The 15,743-nt window shown below is 30.7% G+C and overlaps 2 protein-coding genes across 2 annotated transcripts; both read left to right on the plus strand.

Moving 5' to 3' along the window:
• LOC18770985 (zinc finger Ran-binding domain-containing protein 2) lies at positions 396–2,219 on the plus strand. The gene is made up of 4 exons (XM_007204697.2): positions 396–828; positions 1,019–1,354; positions 1,543–1,613; positions 1,708–2,219. Exons 2-4 carry the CDS (start codon positions 1,032–1,034, stop codon positions 1,713–1,715), a joined length of 402 nt encoding a protein of 133 aa, XP_007204759.1. The 5' UTR covers positions 396–828; positions 1,019–1,031; the 3' UTR covers positions 1,716–2,219.
• LOC18771759 (zinc finger CCCH domain-containing protein 39) lies at positions 12,844–15,542 on the plus strand. Its single transcript, XM_007202254.2, has 3 exons — positions 12,844–13,479; positions 13,610–14,415; positions 15,016–15,542. The coding sequence occupies exons 2-3, from the start codon at positions 13,638–13,640 to the stop codon at positions 15,276–15,278; spliced, it is 1,041 nt and encodes a 346-aa protein (XP_007202316.1). The 5' UTR covers positions 12,844–13,479; positions 13,610–13,637; the 3' UTR covers positions 15,279–15,542.

A 15,743-nucleotide genomic window follows, 5' to 3' on the forward strand; every position in this document is an offset into this window, starting at 1 on the left:
AACATCAACAATATATATATATATATGTATCAAATGGTCATAATAATTTATCTAACAATTGTGCATGTCGTGTGATGGTTGATGTGTTATGTAATAATTAAATTGTGACAAGTATACACAGTGATCATCTGTCGTGTAATAACATTGATTAATTAATGTGGTTAGAAAATACGATGCTTTCAGCTTACACGAAAAATATATTCCTCCGCGGGCCTCTTTTGAACTTTCAACTTCAAATAGCAGCTTCCCCTCATAACACCTTCATAAAAGATTGGGGATATACTGAGGACATGAAGAATAATAGTTCCGAGTGTAGTTTTTGCAATAATGCATGGAGAATAATGTAAAGATGGGGCAGGGCAGGGGGGGGTCACTGTAAATTGTGTGCGCATGCACTGAGGTGATCAACTAGCTAGTTTTTCTCACCTTTACAAACCCACTTGACTTCTAACTCCCAAGAAGTAAGTAAACTAGTTGAGTGTAGAATCCCAACATAAATATGAAGAAACAATCTTTAGGAATCCTATACATATACACATATGCATATTAAGGAAACGAAAAAGGAAAACCAATCTGAAGAAAGCTGGCAGAGAATAAAACAGAGGAACATCCATGGCCCCCACATATGAAGCCTTCAACAAGTAGTATATAAACCTCCCTTGGCCATTCAAACAACATCACCAAACTCATTGAAAAATTAAGATAAACCTCCCTTACCCTTTCAAACAAGATCGCCGAACTCATTGACAAATTAAGTTCTCTCTTCTGCAACAAGCTTTTTAGTACAGACCAAGCAGAGCTTCTACTAAGCCTTTTCTTACCCTTCAGGTGCGCTCTACTACCTCTTTCCTTCTGCTTTCTGTTCTGAACTTGACATAATTCCTTCTTTTTCAAACTTCTGTTATATAAAGCTTTTATTATTATATATTAAAAAGGACCTCATAGAGAGTGAAATATTTAAAATGCTGGTTTCTAGCTGATATGCTAATTAAGTCTTATATTAATATTGGATATGCAGAGAGGAATTAAGAATGAGCTGGGCAGGAGGAGATTGGATGTGTGGTGCATGCCAGCACTTGAATTTTAAGAAGCGCGACACATGCCAACGTTGCGAGTACCCCAAGTATGGTGGCCCTGATCCATCAACATATATATGCAACAGGACGGAGGTGTTGGCAGGGGACTGGTACTGCAACTGTGGAACTCACAACTATGCCAGCAGACCCAATTGCTTTAGATGTAGTGCAATGAAAAGTGACTATGGCGGTGCCTATAGCATGATGCCTTCTGCTGCCTATGGATCTGATGGCAGTTCCCCACCTGGATGGAAATCTGGTGACTGGATGTGCAATAGGTAAGCAGCAACCTCTCATCCATTCTTTGATTTTGTTCTTGAAAATTAGCCTGCATTGTTCCACAGCCTATATCACTTTCCTTCTGTGAATAAGGTTCAATTTAATTAGATAAGAAACATGTGTACTGGTAGCTGGTAATGTCATTTCTCTTGAGTTTTCTAATCCGGGGGTATTTTGAATGGAGCAGAGTTGGATGTGGAGTGCACAATTACGCGAGTCGGACAGAATGCTTCAAATGCAAAACACCAAGAGATTATGGTAAGCAGCCTTCAAAATTACCATATGTTAATTTATGAACACAAATTAAAAAAGGGGCTCAGCTCATGATTTGCAAATGTTTACTTGGTTGCAGGTCTGTAACACATGCTCTATTTTGATCAAGTGGTGCTGTTGAAGAAAATGGAGTGTAGAAGACTCTCTTATGCACCATCTTCATCATATCTCTTTTCGCACTGATCCCTCGTCAAATGCTGTCTATTTTTTTTCCTCTACTTTTCTTTTTAGAGAAAAATAAGCTTAGGTTGATCATGGTTGAAGGCACATTTGCACAGGCATAGCCATTCCACTGACAACTGTATTAGGGAGGGTTTTCTAGATTCATGTTGCAAGGAAGGTGCTCTTCCATGAATCCCAGAAATCCCTTCTTCTCTCTCTCTAGTTTTAAATTAATGGAGTAACTAAGTTTGTCTGTACCTATCATCTCTCTCTCTCTCTCTCTCTCTCTCTCTCTCTCTCTCTCTCTCTCGGGTTGTGTGTGTGTGGGGAACATGCAAAATTGATAATGCATTACTACTTTTGTCATGAGATGGTCCAACATTGGCAGTGGCTACAAAGATCGACAGAGAAATTCAAAAAAAAAAAAAAGAAGAAGAAGAGAAAACAGATATTAGATTCAAGGAATCTCTTTGAGTTGTTCACTTTAAAGGCCTTCTCTCACTGCAATAATTTATCATCCCTTTAAGCATCAAATATCCAAGAAACAAATAATTATGCAGATAAGAACCAGATGCTCTGATTCAATAAAGCATAGATGCAATGCAATATGGAAGTTCAAAGTGATTCAAATTCAACTTTTTCCCTGGAAAAGCTTTTGCATTTCATTTGATGGCAAAGCAAAGCACACAAAAATGAACCTCAACGTCATGCGAAGTAGCTAGAAAGACGAGTTCATGCCATTGGATTCTATGTTTTGTGCTAAATGATAAAATTTTCAACTTCCAACTACGCAGCTTCTGGTGAATTAGTTCCCCCAGCAGATTACGCAGACTTTAAATTTACTTTCAGCTTTTCTTTTTCCTCTTTTGGTATCATACTCCAGGAAAAGGTTCCAAGCTAAAGATCATATATATATCACGTTCTTCTCCATTCTGAGAAACCATCTGTCTGCATAATACATGGTCTCTCTGGATCCCATTGAATTTCATTCGGAGGAGGAACCTTATGAAGATCGTATTGATTCATATAACAAAAATACAGGATTAACCGAGTCCGTGTATTAATTCAAGTAATCTAAATTAAAAACATGGCCCAAAATACATGCATTCTTGATACTACATTGTTGCTGTCAATTACATAGCTCTTGTTCTGAAAATTTACTTATTGTCCAATGAAGTCTGCTTTGTCAAACTTGGTCAAAATTCTGCATAAATAAAGCCTGCTTTGTCCAATGAAGGAGAATACTATTTCTGGCTTTATACAGATGCCAAAAAAACAAAGACAAAACTCCAGCCATGTTATATGACGCAGCACAAGCAACAAGTAACAAAAAATCTGGATTCCACCAGAAAGTAAGAGTAACTCTCTTAGAATAATTTGATTAAAATCTGAGATAATGAAAAACGACAGACAAGCCTGTCTAAATACACCATTATCAACCCTTGAACTGAAAAAACAGAATTAATTCGGAGACTTAACTACGTAACTCCGAAATTGAAAACAGAATTTATTCGGATAATTAAAAAACTTTGAAAGCAGTTTTGGAAGGCCAAACGACCTCAGAACGCCAAAATCCATCATACATCACGGCATCGCTGTGAGTTTGACTTGTGGCGTCGTTCCCTTTTCGAAATGGTATTTTGCGTCCTAATCAGAGCTCGGACGACAAATCTGCAAATTCCTCCTACATCCTTTTTCTAGCTCAACCGCGATAAAATCTGCCATCTGTTCCACATCAGTTATACCAACAAGAAAAATTTGAGCCATATTATATTATTTCCATTGTCAAATAACAGGGATGGCAAAAGTCATGCACAAAGATATTTATATCAGGCAGCCCCAAAAATGAACTGCTATGATTCATGCCATCAGGGGGGGAGACACACCATCTGGGATATGGCAAAAGTCATGCACCATAAACTACTTGATTTGTTCAATTAGCTAAACGGCCTCACCATTAATCACTTTTTTAACTTTATCATCAGTCACTTTTTGCCAACTCCTTGTTTTATTGATCAATCAAATTTGATTTGTTTGAGGACCATCATTATCTATCCCGACGAAAATATCTATGCCGACGAAATTTCGTCGGGGGAAACCTAATCCGGCAAATTTCGTCGGCATAGACCTATGCCGACGAAATTTTGTCGCGAGAGGTTTTTATTTTTATTTTTTATTTATATTTAAAAAATTTTGAAAATTATTATTATTTTTTCTTTTCATAATTACATTCATTAGTAATTATGTTCTAACAATTATTTATCTAGTGAATAATTAGTATTAAATATTTTAATTAACATCATAAGTGATATTACTTAATAAATAGTATTTAGTTGTTAAAATTTTTGAATTTGATAAAATTCTTAATACCCATATTATACGTATTTTTCAATAGTACCTCCGTATACGTCTTAAAGACTCGGTATAATGAAAGCAAACGTATTGTACACGTACGCACGTATTTGAATGATTATTTAATTCAAAACAATTAATTACTATTTACCAAGTAATTTACGAAATTGAGTAAAATATTTAAATATTCACTAAGGAAATAATAATTAAAACATAATCACTAATTAAAGTAATTAAAAAAGGGCTAAGGTATTGAATTGAAGAAGTTGGCCCAAAAGCAAAAGCAAAGAAACAAATTTTAAATTTTAAACTTTTTTTTTTTTTTTTTTTTTTTAAAAAAAAAAGTAAAAATTTAAAATAAAAAAAAAAAAAAAGGAACACAACCTCTCCCGACGAAATTTCGTCGGCACAAGTGCACAGATCTATCCCGACGAAAATATCTATGCCGACGAAATTTCGTCGGGGGAAACCTAATCCGGCAAATTTCGTCGGCATAGACCTATGCCGACGAAATTTTGTCGCGAGAGGTTTTTATTTTTATTTTTTATTTATATTTAAAAAATTTTGAAAATTATTATTATTTTTTCTTTTCATAATTACATTCATTAGTAATTATGTTCTAACAATTATTTATCTAGTGAATAATTAGTATTAAATATTTTAATTAACATCATAAGTGATATTACTTAATAAATAGTATTTAGTTGTTAAAATTTTTGAATTTGATAAAATTCTTAATACCCATATTATACGTATTTTTCAATAGTACCTCCGTATACGTCTTAAAGACTCGGTATAATGAAAGCAAACGTATTGTACACGTACGCACGTATTTGAATGATTATTTAATTCAAAACAATTAATTACTATTTACCAAGTAATTTACGAAATTGAGTAAAATATTTAAATATTCACTAAGGAAATAATAATTAAAACATAATCCCTAATTAAAGTAATTAAAAAAGGGCTAAGGTATTGAATTGAAGAAGTTGGCCCAAAAGCAAAAGCAAAGAAACAAATTTTAAATTTTAAACTTTTTTTTTTTTTTTTTTTTTTTAAAAAAAAAAAGTAAAAATTTAAAATAAAAAAAAAAAAAAAGGAACACAACCTCTCCCGACGAAATTTCGTCGGCACAAGTGCACAGATCTATCCCGACGAAAATATCTATGCCGACGAAATTTCGTCGGGGGAAACCTAATCCGGCAAATTTCGTCGGCATAGACCTATGCCGACGAAATTTTGTCGCGAGAGGTTTTTATTTTTATTTTTTATTTATATTTAAAAAATTTTGAAAATTATTATTATTTTTTCTTTTCATAATTACATTCATTAGTAATTATGTTCTAACAATTATTTATCTAGTGAATAATTAGTATTAAATATTTTAATTAACATCATAAGTGATATTACTTAATAAATAGTATTTAGTTGTTAAAATTTTTGAATTTGATAAAATTCTTAATACCCATATTATACGTATTTTTCAATAGTACCTCCGTATACGTCTTAAAGACTCGGTATAATGAAAGCAAACGTATTGTACACGTACGCACGTATTTGAATGATTATTTAATTCAAAACAATTAATTACTATTTACCAAGTAATTTACGAAATTGAGTAAAATATTTAAATATTCACTAAGGAAATAATAATTAAAACATAATCACTAATTAAAGTAATTAAAAAAGGGCTAAGGTATTGAATTGAAGAAGTTGGCCCAAAAGCAAAAGCAAAGAAACAAATTTTAAATTTTAAACTTTTTTTTTTTTTTTTTTTTTTTTTAAAAAAAAAGTAAAAATTTAAAATAAAAAAAAAAAAAAAGGAACACAACCTCTCCCGACGAAATTTCGTCGGCACAAGTGCACAGATCTATCCCGACGAAAATATCTATGCCGACGAAATTTCGTCGGGGGAAACCTAATCCGGCAAATTTCGTCGGCATAGACCTATGCCGACGAAATTTTGTCGCGAGAGGTTTTTATTTTTATTTTTTATTTATATTTAAAAAATTTTGAAAATTATTATTATTTTTTCTTTTCATAATTACATTCATTAGTAATTATGTTCTAACAATTATTTATCTAGTGAATAATTAGTATTAAATATTTTAATTAACATCATAAGTGATATTACTTAATAAATAGTATTTAGTTGTTAAAATTTTTGAATTTGATAAAATTCTTAATACCCATATTATACGTATTTTTCAATAGTACCTCCGTATACGTCTTAAAGACTCGGTATAATGAAAGCAAACGTATTGTACACGTACGCACGTATTTGAATGATTATTTAATTCAAAACAATTAATTACTATTTACCAAGTAATTTACGAAATTGAGTAAAATATTTAAATATTCACTAAGGAAATAATAATTAAAACATAATCACTAATTAAAGTAATTAAAAAAGGGCTAAGGTATTGAATTGAAGAAGTTGGCCCAAAAGCAAAAGCAAAGAAACAAATTTTAAATTTTAAACTTTTTTTTTTTTTTTTTTTTTTTAAAAAAAAAAGTAAAAATTTAAAATAAAAAAAAAAAAAAGGAACACAACCTCTCCCGACGAAATTTCGTCGGCACAAGTGCACAGATCTATCCCGACGAAAATATCTATGCCGACGAAATTTCGTCGGGGGAAACCTAATCCGGCAAATTTCGTCGGCATAGACCTATGCCGACGAAATTTTGTCGCGAGAGGTTTTTATTTTTATTTTTTATTTATATTTAAAAAATTTTGAAAATTATTATTATTTTTTCTTTTCATAATTACATTCATTAGTAATTATGTTCTAACAATTATTTATCTAGTGAATAATTAGTATTAAATATTTTAATTAACATCATAAGTGATATTACTTAATAAATAGTATTTAGTTGTTAAAATTTTTGAATTTGATAAAATTCTTAATACCCATATTATACGTATTTTTCAATAGTACCTCCGTATACGTCTTAAAGACTCGGTATAATGAAAGCAAACGTATTGTACACGTACGCACGTATTTGAATGATTATTTAATTCAAAACAATTAATTACTATTTACCAAGTAATTTACGAAATTGAGTAAAATATTTAAATATTCACTAAGGAAATAATAATTAAAACATAATCACTAATTAAAGTAATTAAAAAAGGGCTAAGGTATTGAATTGAAGAAGTTGGCCCAAAAGCAAAAGCAAAGAAAACAAATTTTAAATGTTAAACTTTTTTTTTTTTTTTTTTATTTAAAAAAAAAAAGTAAAAATTTAAAATAAAAAAAAAAAAAAGGAACACAACCTCTCCCGAGGAAATTTCGTCGGCACAAGTGCACAGATCTATCCCGACGAAAATATCTATGCCGACGAAATTTCGTCGGGGGAAACCTAATCCGGCAAATTTCGTCGGCATAGACCTATGCCGACGAAATTTTGTCGCGAGAGGTTTTTATTTTTATTTTTTATTTATATTTAAAAAATTTTGAAAATTATTATTATTTTTTCTTTTCATAATTACATTCATTAGTAATTATGTTCTAACAATTATTTATCTAGTGAATAATTAGTATTAAATATTTTAATTAACATCATAAGTGATATTACTTAATAAATAGTATTTAGTTGTTAAAATTTTTGAATTTGATAAAATTCTTAATACCCATATTATACGTATTTTCAATAGTACCTCCGTATACGTCTTAAAGACTCGGTATAATGAAAGCAAACGTATTGTACACGTACGCACGTATTTGAATGATTATTTAATTCAAAACAATTAATTACTATTTACCAAGTAATTTACGAAATTGAGTAAAATATTTAAATATTCACTAAGGAAATAATAATTAAAACATAATCACTAATTAAAGTAATTAAAAAAGGGCTAAGGTATTGAATTGAAGAAGTTGGCCCAAAAGCAAAAGCAAAGAAACAAATTTTAAATTTTAAACTTTTTTTTTTTTTTTTTTTTTTTAAAAAAAAAAGTAAAAATTTAAAATAAAAAAAAAAAAAAGGAACACAACCTCTCCCGACGAAATTTCGTCGGCACAAGTGCACAGATCTATCCCGACGAAAATATCTATGCCGACGAAATTTCGTCGGGGGAAACCTAATCCGGCAAATTTCGTCGGCATAGACCTATGCCGACGAAATTTTGTCGCGAGAGGTTTTTATTTTTATTTTTTATTTATATTTAAAAAATTTTGAAAATTATTATTATTTTTTCTTTTCATAATTACATTCATTAGTAATTATGTTCTAACAATTATTTATCTAGTGAATAATTAGTATTAAATATTTTAATTAACATCATAAGTGATATTACTTAATAAATAGTATTTAGTTGTTAAAATTTTTGAATTTGATAAAATCTTAATACCCATATTATACGTATTTTTCAATAGTACCTCCGTATACGTCTTAAAGACTCGGTATAATGAAAGCAAACGTATTGTACACGTACGCACGTATTTGAATGATTATTTAATTCAAAACAATTAATTACTATTTACCAAGTAATTTACGAAATTGAGTAAAATATTTAAATATTCACTAAGGAAATAATAATTAAAACATAATCCCTAATTAAAGTAATTAAAAAAGGGGTAAGGTATTGAATTGAAGAAGTTGGCCCAAAAGCAAAAGCAAAGAAACAAATTTTAAATTTTAAACTTTTTTTTTTTTTTTTTTTTTTTTTTAAAAAAAAGTAAAAATTTAAAATAAAAAAAAAAAAAAAGGAACACAACCTCTCCCGACGAAATTTCGTCGGCACAAGTGCACAGATCTATCCCGACGAAAATATCTATGCCGACGAAATTTCGTCGGGGGAAACCTAATCCGGCAAATTTCGTCGGCATAGACCTATGCCGACGAAATTTGTCGCGAGAGGTTTTTATTTTTATTTTTTATTTATATTTAAAAAATTTTGAAAATTATTATTATTTTTTCTTTTCATAATTACATTCATTAGTAATTATGTTCTAACAATTATTTATCTAGTGAATAATTAGTATTAAATATTTTAATTAACATCATAAGTGATATTACTTAATAAATAGTATTTAGTTGTTAAAATTTTTGAATTTGATAAAATTCTTAATACCCATATTATACGTATTTTTCAATAGTACCTCCGTATACGTCTTAAAGACTCGGTATAATGAAAGCAAACGTATTGTACACGTACGCACGTATTTGAATGATTATTTAATTCTAAACAATTAATTTCTATTTACCAAGTAATTTACGAAATTGAGTAAAATATTTAAATTTTCACTAAGGAAATAATAATTAAAACATAATCACTAATTAAAGTAATTAAAAAAGGGGTAAGGTATTGAATTGAAGAAGTTGGCCCAAAAGCAAAAGCAAAGAAACAAATTTTAAATTTTAAACTTTTTTTTTTTTTTTTTTTTTTTAAAAAAAAAAAGTAAAAATTTAAAATAAAAAAAAAAAAAAGGAACACAACCTCTCCCGACGAAATTTCGTCGGCACAAGTGCACAGATCTATCCCGACGAAAATATCTATGCCGACGAAATTTCGTCGGGGGAAACCTAATCCGGCAAATTTCGTCGGCATAGACCTATGCCGACGAAATTTTGTCGCGAGAGGTTTTTATTTTTATTTTTTATTTATATTTAAAAAATTTTGAAAATTATTATTATTTTTTCTTTTCATAATTACATTCATTAGTAATTATGTTCTAACAATTATTTATCTAGTGAATAATTAGTATTAAATATTTTAATTAACATCATAAGTGATATTACTTAATAAATAGTATTTAGTTGTTAAAATTTTTGAATTTGATAAAATTATTAATACCCATATTATACGTATTTTTCAATAGTACCTCCGTATACGTCTTAAAGACTCGGTATAAGGAAAGCAAACTTATTGTACACGTACGCATGTATTTTAATGATTATTTAATTCAAAACAATTAATTACTATTTACCAAGTAATTTACGAAATTGAGTAAAATATTTAAATATTCACTAAGGAAATAATAATTAAAACATAATCACTAATTAAAGTAATTAAAAAAGAGCTAAGGTATTGAATTGAAGAAGTTGGCCCAAAAGCAAAAGCAAAGAAACAAATTTTAAATTTTAAATTTTTTATAAAAAAAAAAAAAAAAAAAAGGAACACAACCTCTCCCGACGAAATTTCGTCGGCACAAGTGCACAGATCTATCCCGACGAAAATATCTATGCCGACGAAATTTCGTCGGGGGAAACCTAATCCGGCAAATTTCGTCGGCATAGACCTATGCCGACGAAATTTTGTCGCGAGAGGTTTTCATTTTTATTTTTTATTTATATTTAAAAAATTTTGAAAATTATTATTATTTTTTCTTTTCATAATTACATTCATTAGTAATTATGTTCTAACAATTATTTATCTAGTGAATAATTAGTATTAAATATTTTAATTAACATCATAAGTGATATTACTTAATAAATAGTATTTAGTTGTTAAAATTTTTGAATTTGATAAAATTCTTAATACCCATATTATACGTATTTTTCAATAGTACCTCCGTATACGTCTTAAAGACTCGGTATAATGAAAGCAAACGTATTGTACACGTACGCACGTATTTGAATGATTATTTAATTCAAAACAATTAATTACTATTTACCAAGTAATTTACGAAATTGAGTAAAATATTTAAATATTCACTAAGGAAATAATAATTAAAACATAATCACTAATTAAAGTAATTAAAAAAGGGCTAAGGTATTGAATTGAAGAAGTTGGCCCAAAAGCAAAAGCAAAGAAACAAATTTTAAATTTTAAACTTTTTTTTTTTTTTTTTTTTTTTTAAAAAAAAAAGTAAAAATTTAAAATAAAAAAAAAAAAAAGGAACACAACCTCTCCCGACGAAATTTCGTCGGCACAAGTGCACAGATCTATCCCGACGAAAATATCTATGCCGACGCAATTTCGTCGGGGAAAACCTAATCCGGTAAATTTTGTCGGCATAGACCTATGCCGACGAAATTTTGTCGCGAGAGGTTTTTATTTTTATTTTTTATTTATATTTAAAAAATTTTGAAAATTATTATTATTTTTTCTTTTCATAATTATATTCATTAGTAATTATGTTCTAACAATTATTTATCTAGTGAATAATTAGTATTAAATATTTTAATTAACATCGTAAGTGATATTACTTAATAAATAGTATTTAGTTGTTAAAATTTTTGAATTTGATAAAATTATTAATACCCATATTATACGTATTTTTCAATAGTACCTCCGTATACGTCTTAAAGACTCGGTATAAGGAAAGCAAACGTATTGTACACGTACGCATGTATTTTAATGATTATTTAATTCAAAACAATTAATTACTATTTACCAAGTAATTTACAAAATTGAGTAAAATATTTAAATATTCACTAAGGAAATAATAATTAAAATATAATCACTAATTAAAGTAATTAAAAAAGGGCTAAGGTATACCTAATTACATGTATTGAATTGAAGAAGTTGGCCCAAAAGCAAAAGCAAAGAAACAAATTTTAATTTTTAATTTTTTTTTTTAAAAAAAATTTTAATTTAAAAAAACAAAAAAAAAAAAGAAAAAGGAACACAACCTCTCCCGACGAAATTTCGTCGGCACAAATGCACAGATCTATCCCGACGAAAATATCTATGCCGACGAAATTTCGTTGGGGTAAACCTAATCCGGCAAATTTTGTCGGCATAGACCTATGCCGACGAAATGTTGTCGCGAGAGGTTTTTATTTTTATTTTTTATTTATATTTAAAAAATTTTGAAAATTATTATTATTTTTTCTTTTCATAATTACATTCATTAGTAATTATGTTCTAACAATTATTTCTCTAGTGAATAATTAGTATTAAATATTTTAATTAACATCATAAGTGATATTACTTAATAAATAGTATTTAGTTGTTAAAATTTTTGAATTTGATAAAATTCTTAATACCCATATTATACGTATTTTTTAATAGTACCTCCGTATACGTCTTAAAGACTCGGTATAATGAAAGCAAACGTATTGTACACGTACGCACATATTTTAATGATTATTTAATTCAAAACAATTAATTACTATTTACGTAATTTACGAAATTGAGTAAAATATTTAAATATTCACTGAAGAAATAATAATTAAAACATAATCACTAATTAAAGTAATTAAAAAACGGCTAAGGTATACCTAATTACATGTATTGAATTGAAGAAGTTGGCCCAAAAGGAAAAGCAAAGAAACAAATTTTATATTTTAAATTTAAAAAAAAAATTGAAAAAAATTAAAAAAAATTAAAAAAAATTAAAAAAGGAACACAACCTCTCCCGACGAAATTTCGTCGGCACAAGTGCATAGACCTCTCCCGACGAAAAAATCTATGCCGACGAAACTTCGTCGGGAGAACCTAATCCGGCAAATTTTGTCGGCATAGACCTATGCCGACGAAATTTTGTCGCGAGAGGTTTTTATTTTTATTTTTTATTTATATTTAAAAAAATTTGAAAATTATTATTATTTTTTCTTTTCATAATTATAATTATGTTCTAACAATAACTTGCATTGAATTATAGAAACAAGCCTCTTAAGCAAAAAAGCAGATGATAAGAACAAGTAAATGAAATACTAAAATTTCTTTTAAATTATAAACAAATATGGGAGAGAAAGAAAGAAAGAAAGAAATGTAAAAAGGACAAAACTGGAAAAAAAAAAAAAAAAAAAAACCTAGGATGGGACACGTGCAAAGCAACAGATGGGTGGCCCACCAAAATAGCAGTCCTTGCAGGTGACCTAAGCACCTGCTGAGTGACGTGCAAATTATAAAAGGTTAAACTAAAATTACAGGCCGTAATTACTAGCCAAGTCAAGCCCTGTTAGTTTTTTTAACCCCGAAATCGCAGGGTTTTGGGACGCGTAGGGGTTTAAGGCCTTCCCACAAACTCTTCCTAGTAGTCGTGGGTGGGACTCAGGAGTCAGTACTCACCGATTTCGTTTCTCTCCTACAAAAATTAGGGTTTCTGCTTCTTGGCGGCTAGGGTTTGACTCTACCCAATAAAGATTGGCTCTTTTTTAGCATATCCTATTTCTTCCATGTTATATGCTTTCCCTGTTCTTTGAAGAGTTAATCAACTCTGTCACTCCTCTCCAACATTCCAACTTCAATTTGGGTTTTGTTATTTTATCCCCAATTCTCGTCTGGGTTTTCTTGTGACAAGTTGTGAACTTTAATCCTTCCTCTCATCAAAATCAATCTAGGTTGGTGGGCTTTGTGAAGAAAGTTTTGGCTTTTGCACAGGTTATGATCTGATCTGGGTGTTCTTGAATAGACCCTGCGTGTTGATTTGATAATTATCTGGTACAGTTCTTTGATTCTTACTTGCTCTCATACATTAAAATTGTATAGTATTTCTTGAGACATTTAAACTTTGTAAATGTTTCCAGTTTCTTCACGCCTAAGTTTTTCATCTTTATTTGATTGATTACAGAGGGAGGTTTAAAAGTAGTTTCTGAGGCATGAATTTTTCTGATCAGACACAATTTATGCCGTCACAAACGCCTTATGCTGGAGGTAGTGATGCAGTAAATTGTTGGCCTCCATTCCCCATGAGTATGAACAATGAAGACCAACATTCTCAGTTTGAACAGCAGCCTTCTCCATTTAAAAGACCCAGAAATTCTGAAGAAAACCAATCAAATCCAATGCCCTACCCACCCATGAACGCTAGGATGCAGCCCCAAAATGCCCCAGTTAACAAGGGAGCAAGCAACATTTTCTATAAGACCCGTTTGTGTGTAAATTTTAAAACCGGCATGTGCAGGAATGGTGAGAACTGCAACTATGCACATGGCATTGAAGACATCCGCCATCCCCCTCCCAATTGGCAAGAACTTGTTTCTGTACGTGAAGAAGATCGACCACCATTGTCCGGTAATTGGGATGATGATCAGAAAATAATCCACCGGATGAAGCTATGCAAGAAGTTTTACAATGGGGAGGAGTGTCCTTATGGAGATAGGTGTAACTTTCTTCATGAAGATCCAGCAAAGTTTAGGGATGATATAAGCAGGTTTAGGGAGAACACAGCAATAAGCATAGGAACTACAGGACCATCGGTGGTACATGGGAGTGGCTCTAATCATTCTGAGGAAAATAGGCTTGTAAGCACGGGTATGGATACTTTCCGTGTAAATATGAAGCCGGTGTATTGGAAGACAAAGTTATGTAATAAGTGGGAGACAACAGGCAAATGCCCCTTTGGCGAGAAATGTCACTTTGCTCACGGCCAAGCAGGTATTTCCTAGTGCTTATGCATAGTATATTTTCATTATTACTATGTTTGGTGCTCTGCTTTGTATGATTAATTTTAACCCTGAAACAAATTTATGTTCATATCAACATTGAACCTATGTTAGACTCTGAATTTGCACTGAAAACCGGATTTGGAACTGATGCAGTGTTTTCTTGTGCAATAGGATGACTAGCATTTTACTGCCAATTAGATTAGAGGACCAGTAGTGCTTTTACTTATATCTCGTAGGTTTTGTTTCGAGTGGCACATAGCTGCCTGCAATGCTATTCTTCATAGATGAGTAATTTACTGGTGTGAATTTTAACTTTGGTATTCATGATTCCTACTTTAGAAATTTATGTATTTTGTTTTGTGCACTCGGTTAGTAACAAGCAACCTATCACTGTGCAGCGTTTATTTATCTTATGGGATTGGCGTGTTCATGAGATGATTAGGAATTTACTTTAAGCTGTTTATACATACATTTTTTAAAGTTGTTCTGTTAGTTATGGTAACCTGTAGTGGGTAGAGAAGGGTTAAGAAGGTGGAAACTACCATTTGGTGCTAATTCTGGTTTTCTAATAATGAACTTTTAATTTCAGAGTTACAAGTGCCTGGTGGACGAGTTGAAGCCGAAGTTTTGAGTAGTACACCCATTTCAACAAAACCCCAAGCTGGTCCTGTTAATGATTCCTCTACAACTGCAATGGCAATACTGCCTGCTTCAAATGAAGAAGGGGGCCAGGGTAAGAAGAGGGTACTAAAATGGAAAGGGTCCAAAAAGATCAATCGCATATATGCTGATTGGCTTGATGATGTGCCGCTGGTGCACCAGCAGAACTTGTCCAGCACAGTGGAGAGCTAAATTTGAGTTCAAGCTCTGGTCTTGGAGTCATTTTCCAGTTGTTAAAAAATCAGAGTGCTGTGTTTCAAAAATTTTGTTCTCCAGCATGATTCGTTTCCAGAGATTGGTCATTGTTGGTTGTTGATCAGGTCTACAGGTTTCTATTTCTTATTATAGGTTTGGCTTCTCGCTCAGTCATTAGATTATGTTATAATAAGGATGCAAAACTAGCTATTGTTTTTAAAAGATCAAATAAGAAGTGAATGTGATTATTATTCATGTGCACCCAAAAAGGGGAGAGAAACTTGTCTATTCCTTCTTGTGTATGTGTACCCCGCCTTTCCCTGTCAATGTGGAAGTTTAGCAATTCGTAAAACAGAGGTTATATATGGAAACATCTTCCATGGCAAACAAGAAAGCCCCTGGCAAATCACTCCTGATGTCAATCACGCATTTAGCCTTTGAACTGTAAACGGGTGTATTTAT

Source organism: Prunus persica, chromosome G7 (genome assembly GCF_000346465.2).
Source record: "Prunus persica cultivar Lovell chromosome G7, Prunus_persica_NCBIv2, whole genome shotgun sequence".
NCBI lineage: Eukaryota > Viridiplantae > Streptophyta > Magnoliopsida > Rosales > Rosaceae > Prunus > Prunus persica.

Excerpts from the sequence above, each read along its gene's own strand:
- LOC18771759 (XM_007202254.2), top strand. The coding sequence starts at position 13,638 with ATGAATTTTTCTGATCAGACACAATTTATGCCGTCACAAACGCCTTAT. Across the intron at positions 14,416-15,015 it reads CTTTGCTCACGGCCAAGCAG|AGTTACAAGTGCCTGGTGGA; the intron begins GTATTTCCTAGT and ends TTTTAATTTCAG.
- LOC18770985 (XM_007204697.2), top strand. The coding sequence starts at position 1,032 with ATGAGCTGGGCAGGAGGAGATTGGATGTGTGGTGCATGCCAGCACTTG. Across the intron at positions 1,355-1,542 it reads GGTGACTGGATGTGCAATAG|AGTTGGATGTGGAGTGCACA; the intron begins GTAAGCAGCAAC and ends TGAATGGAGCAG.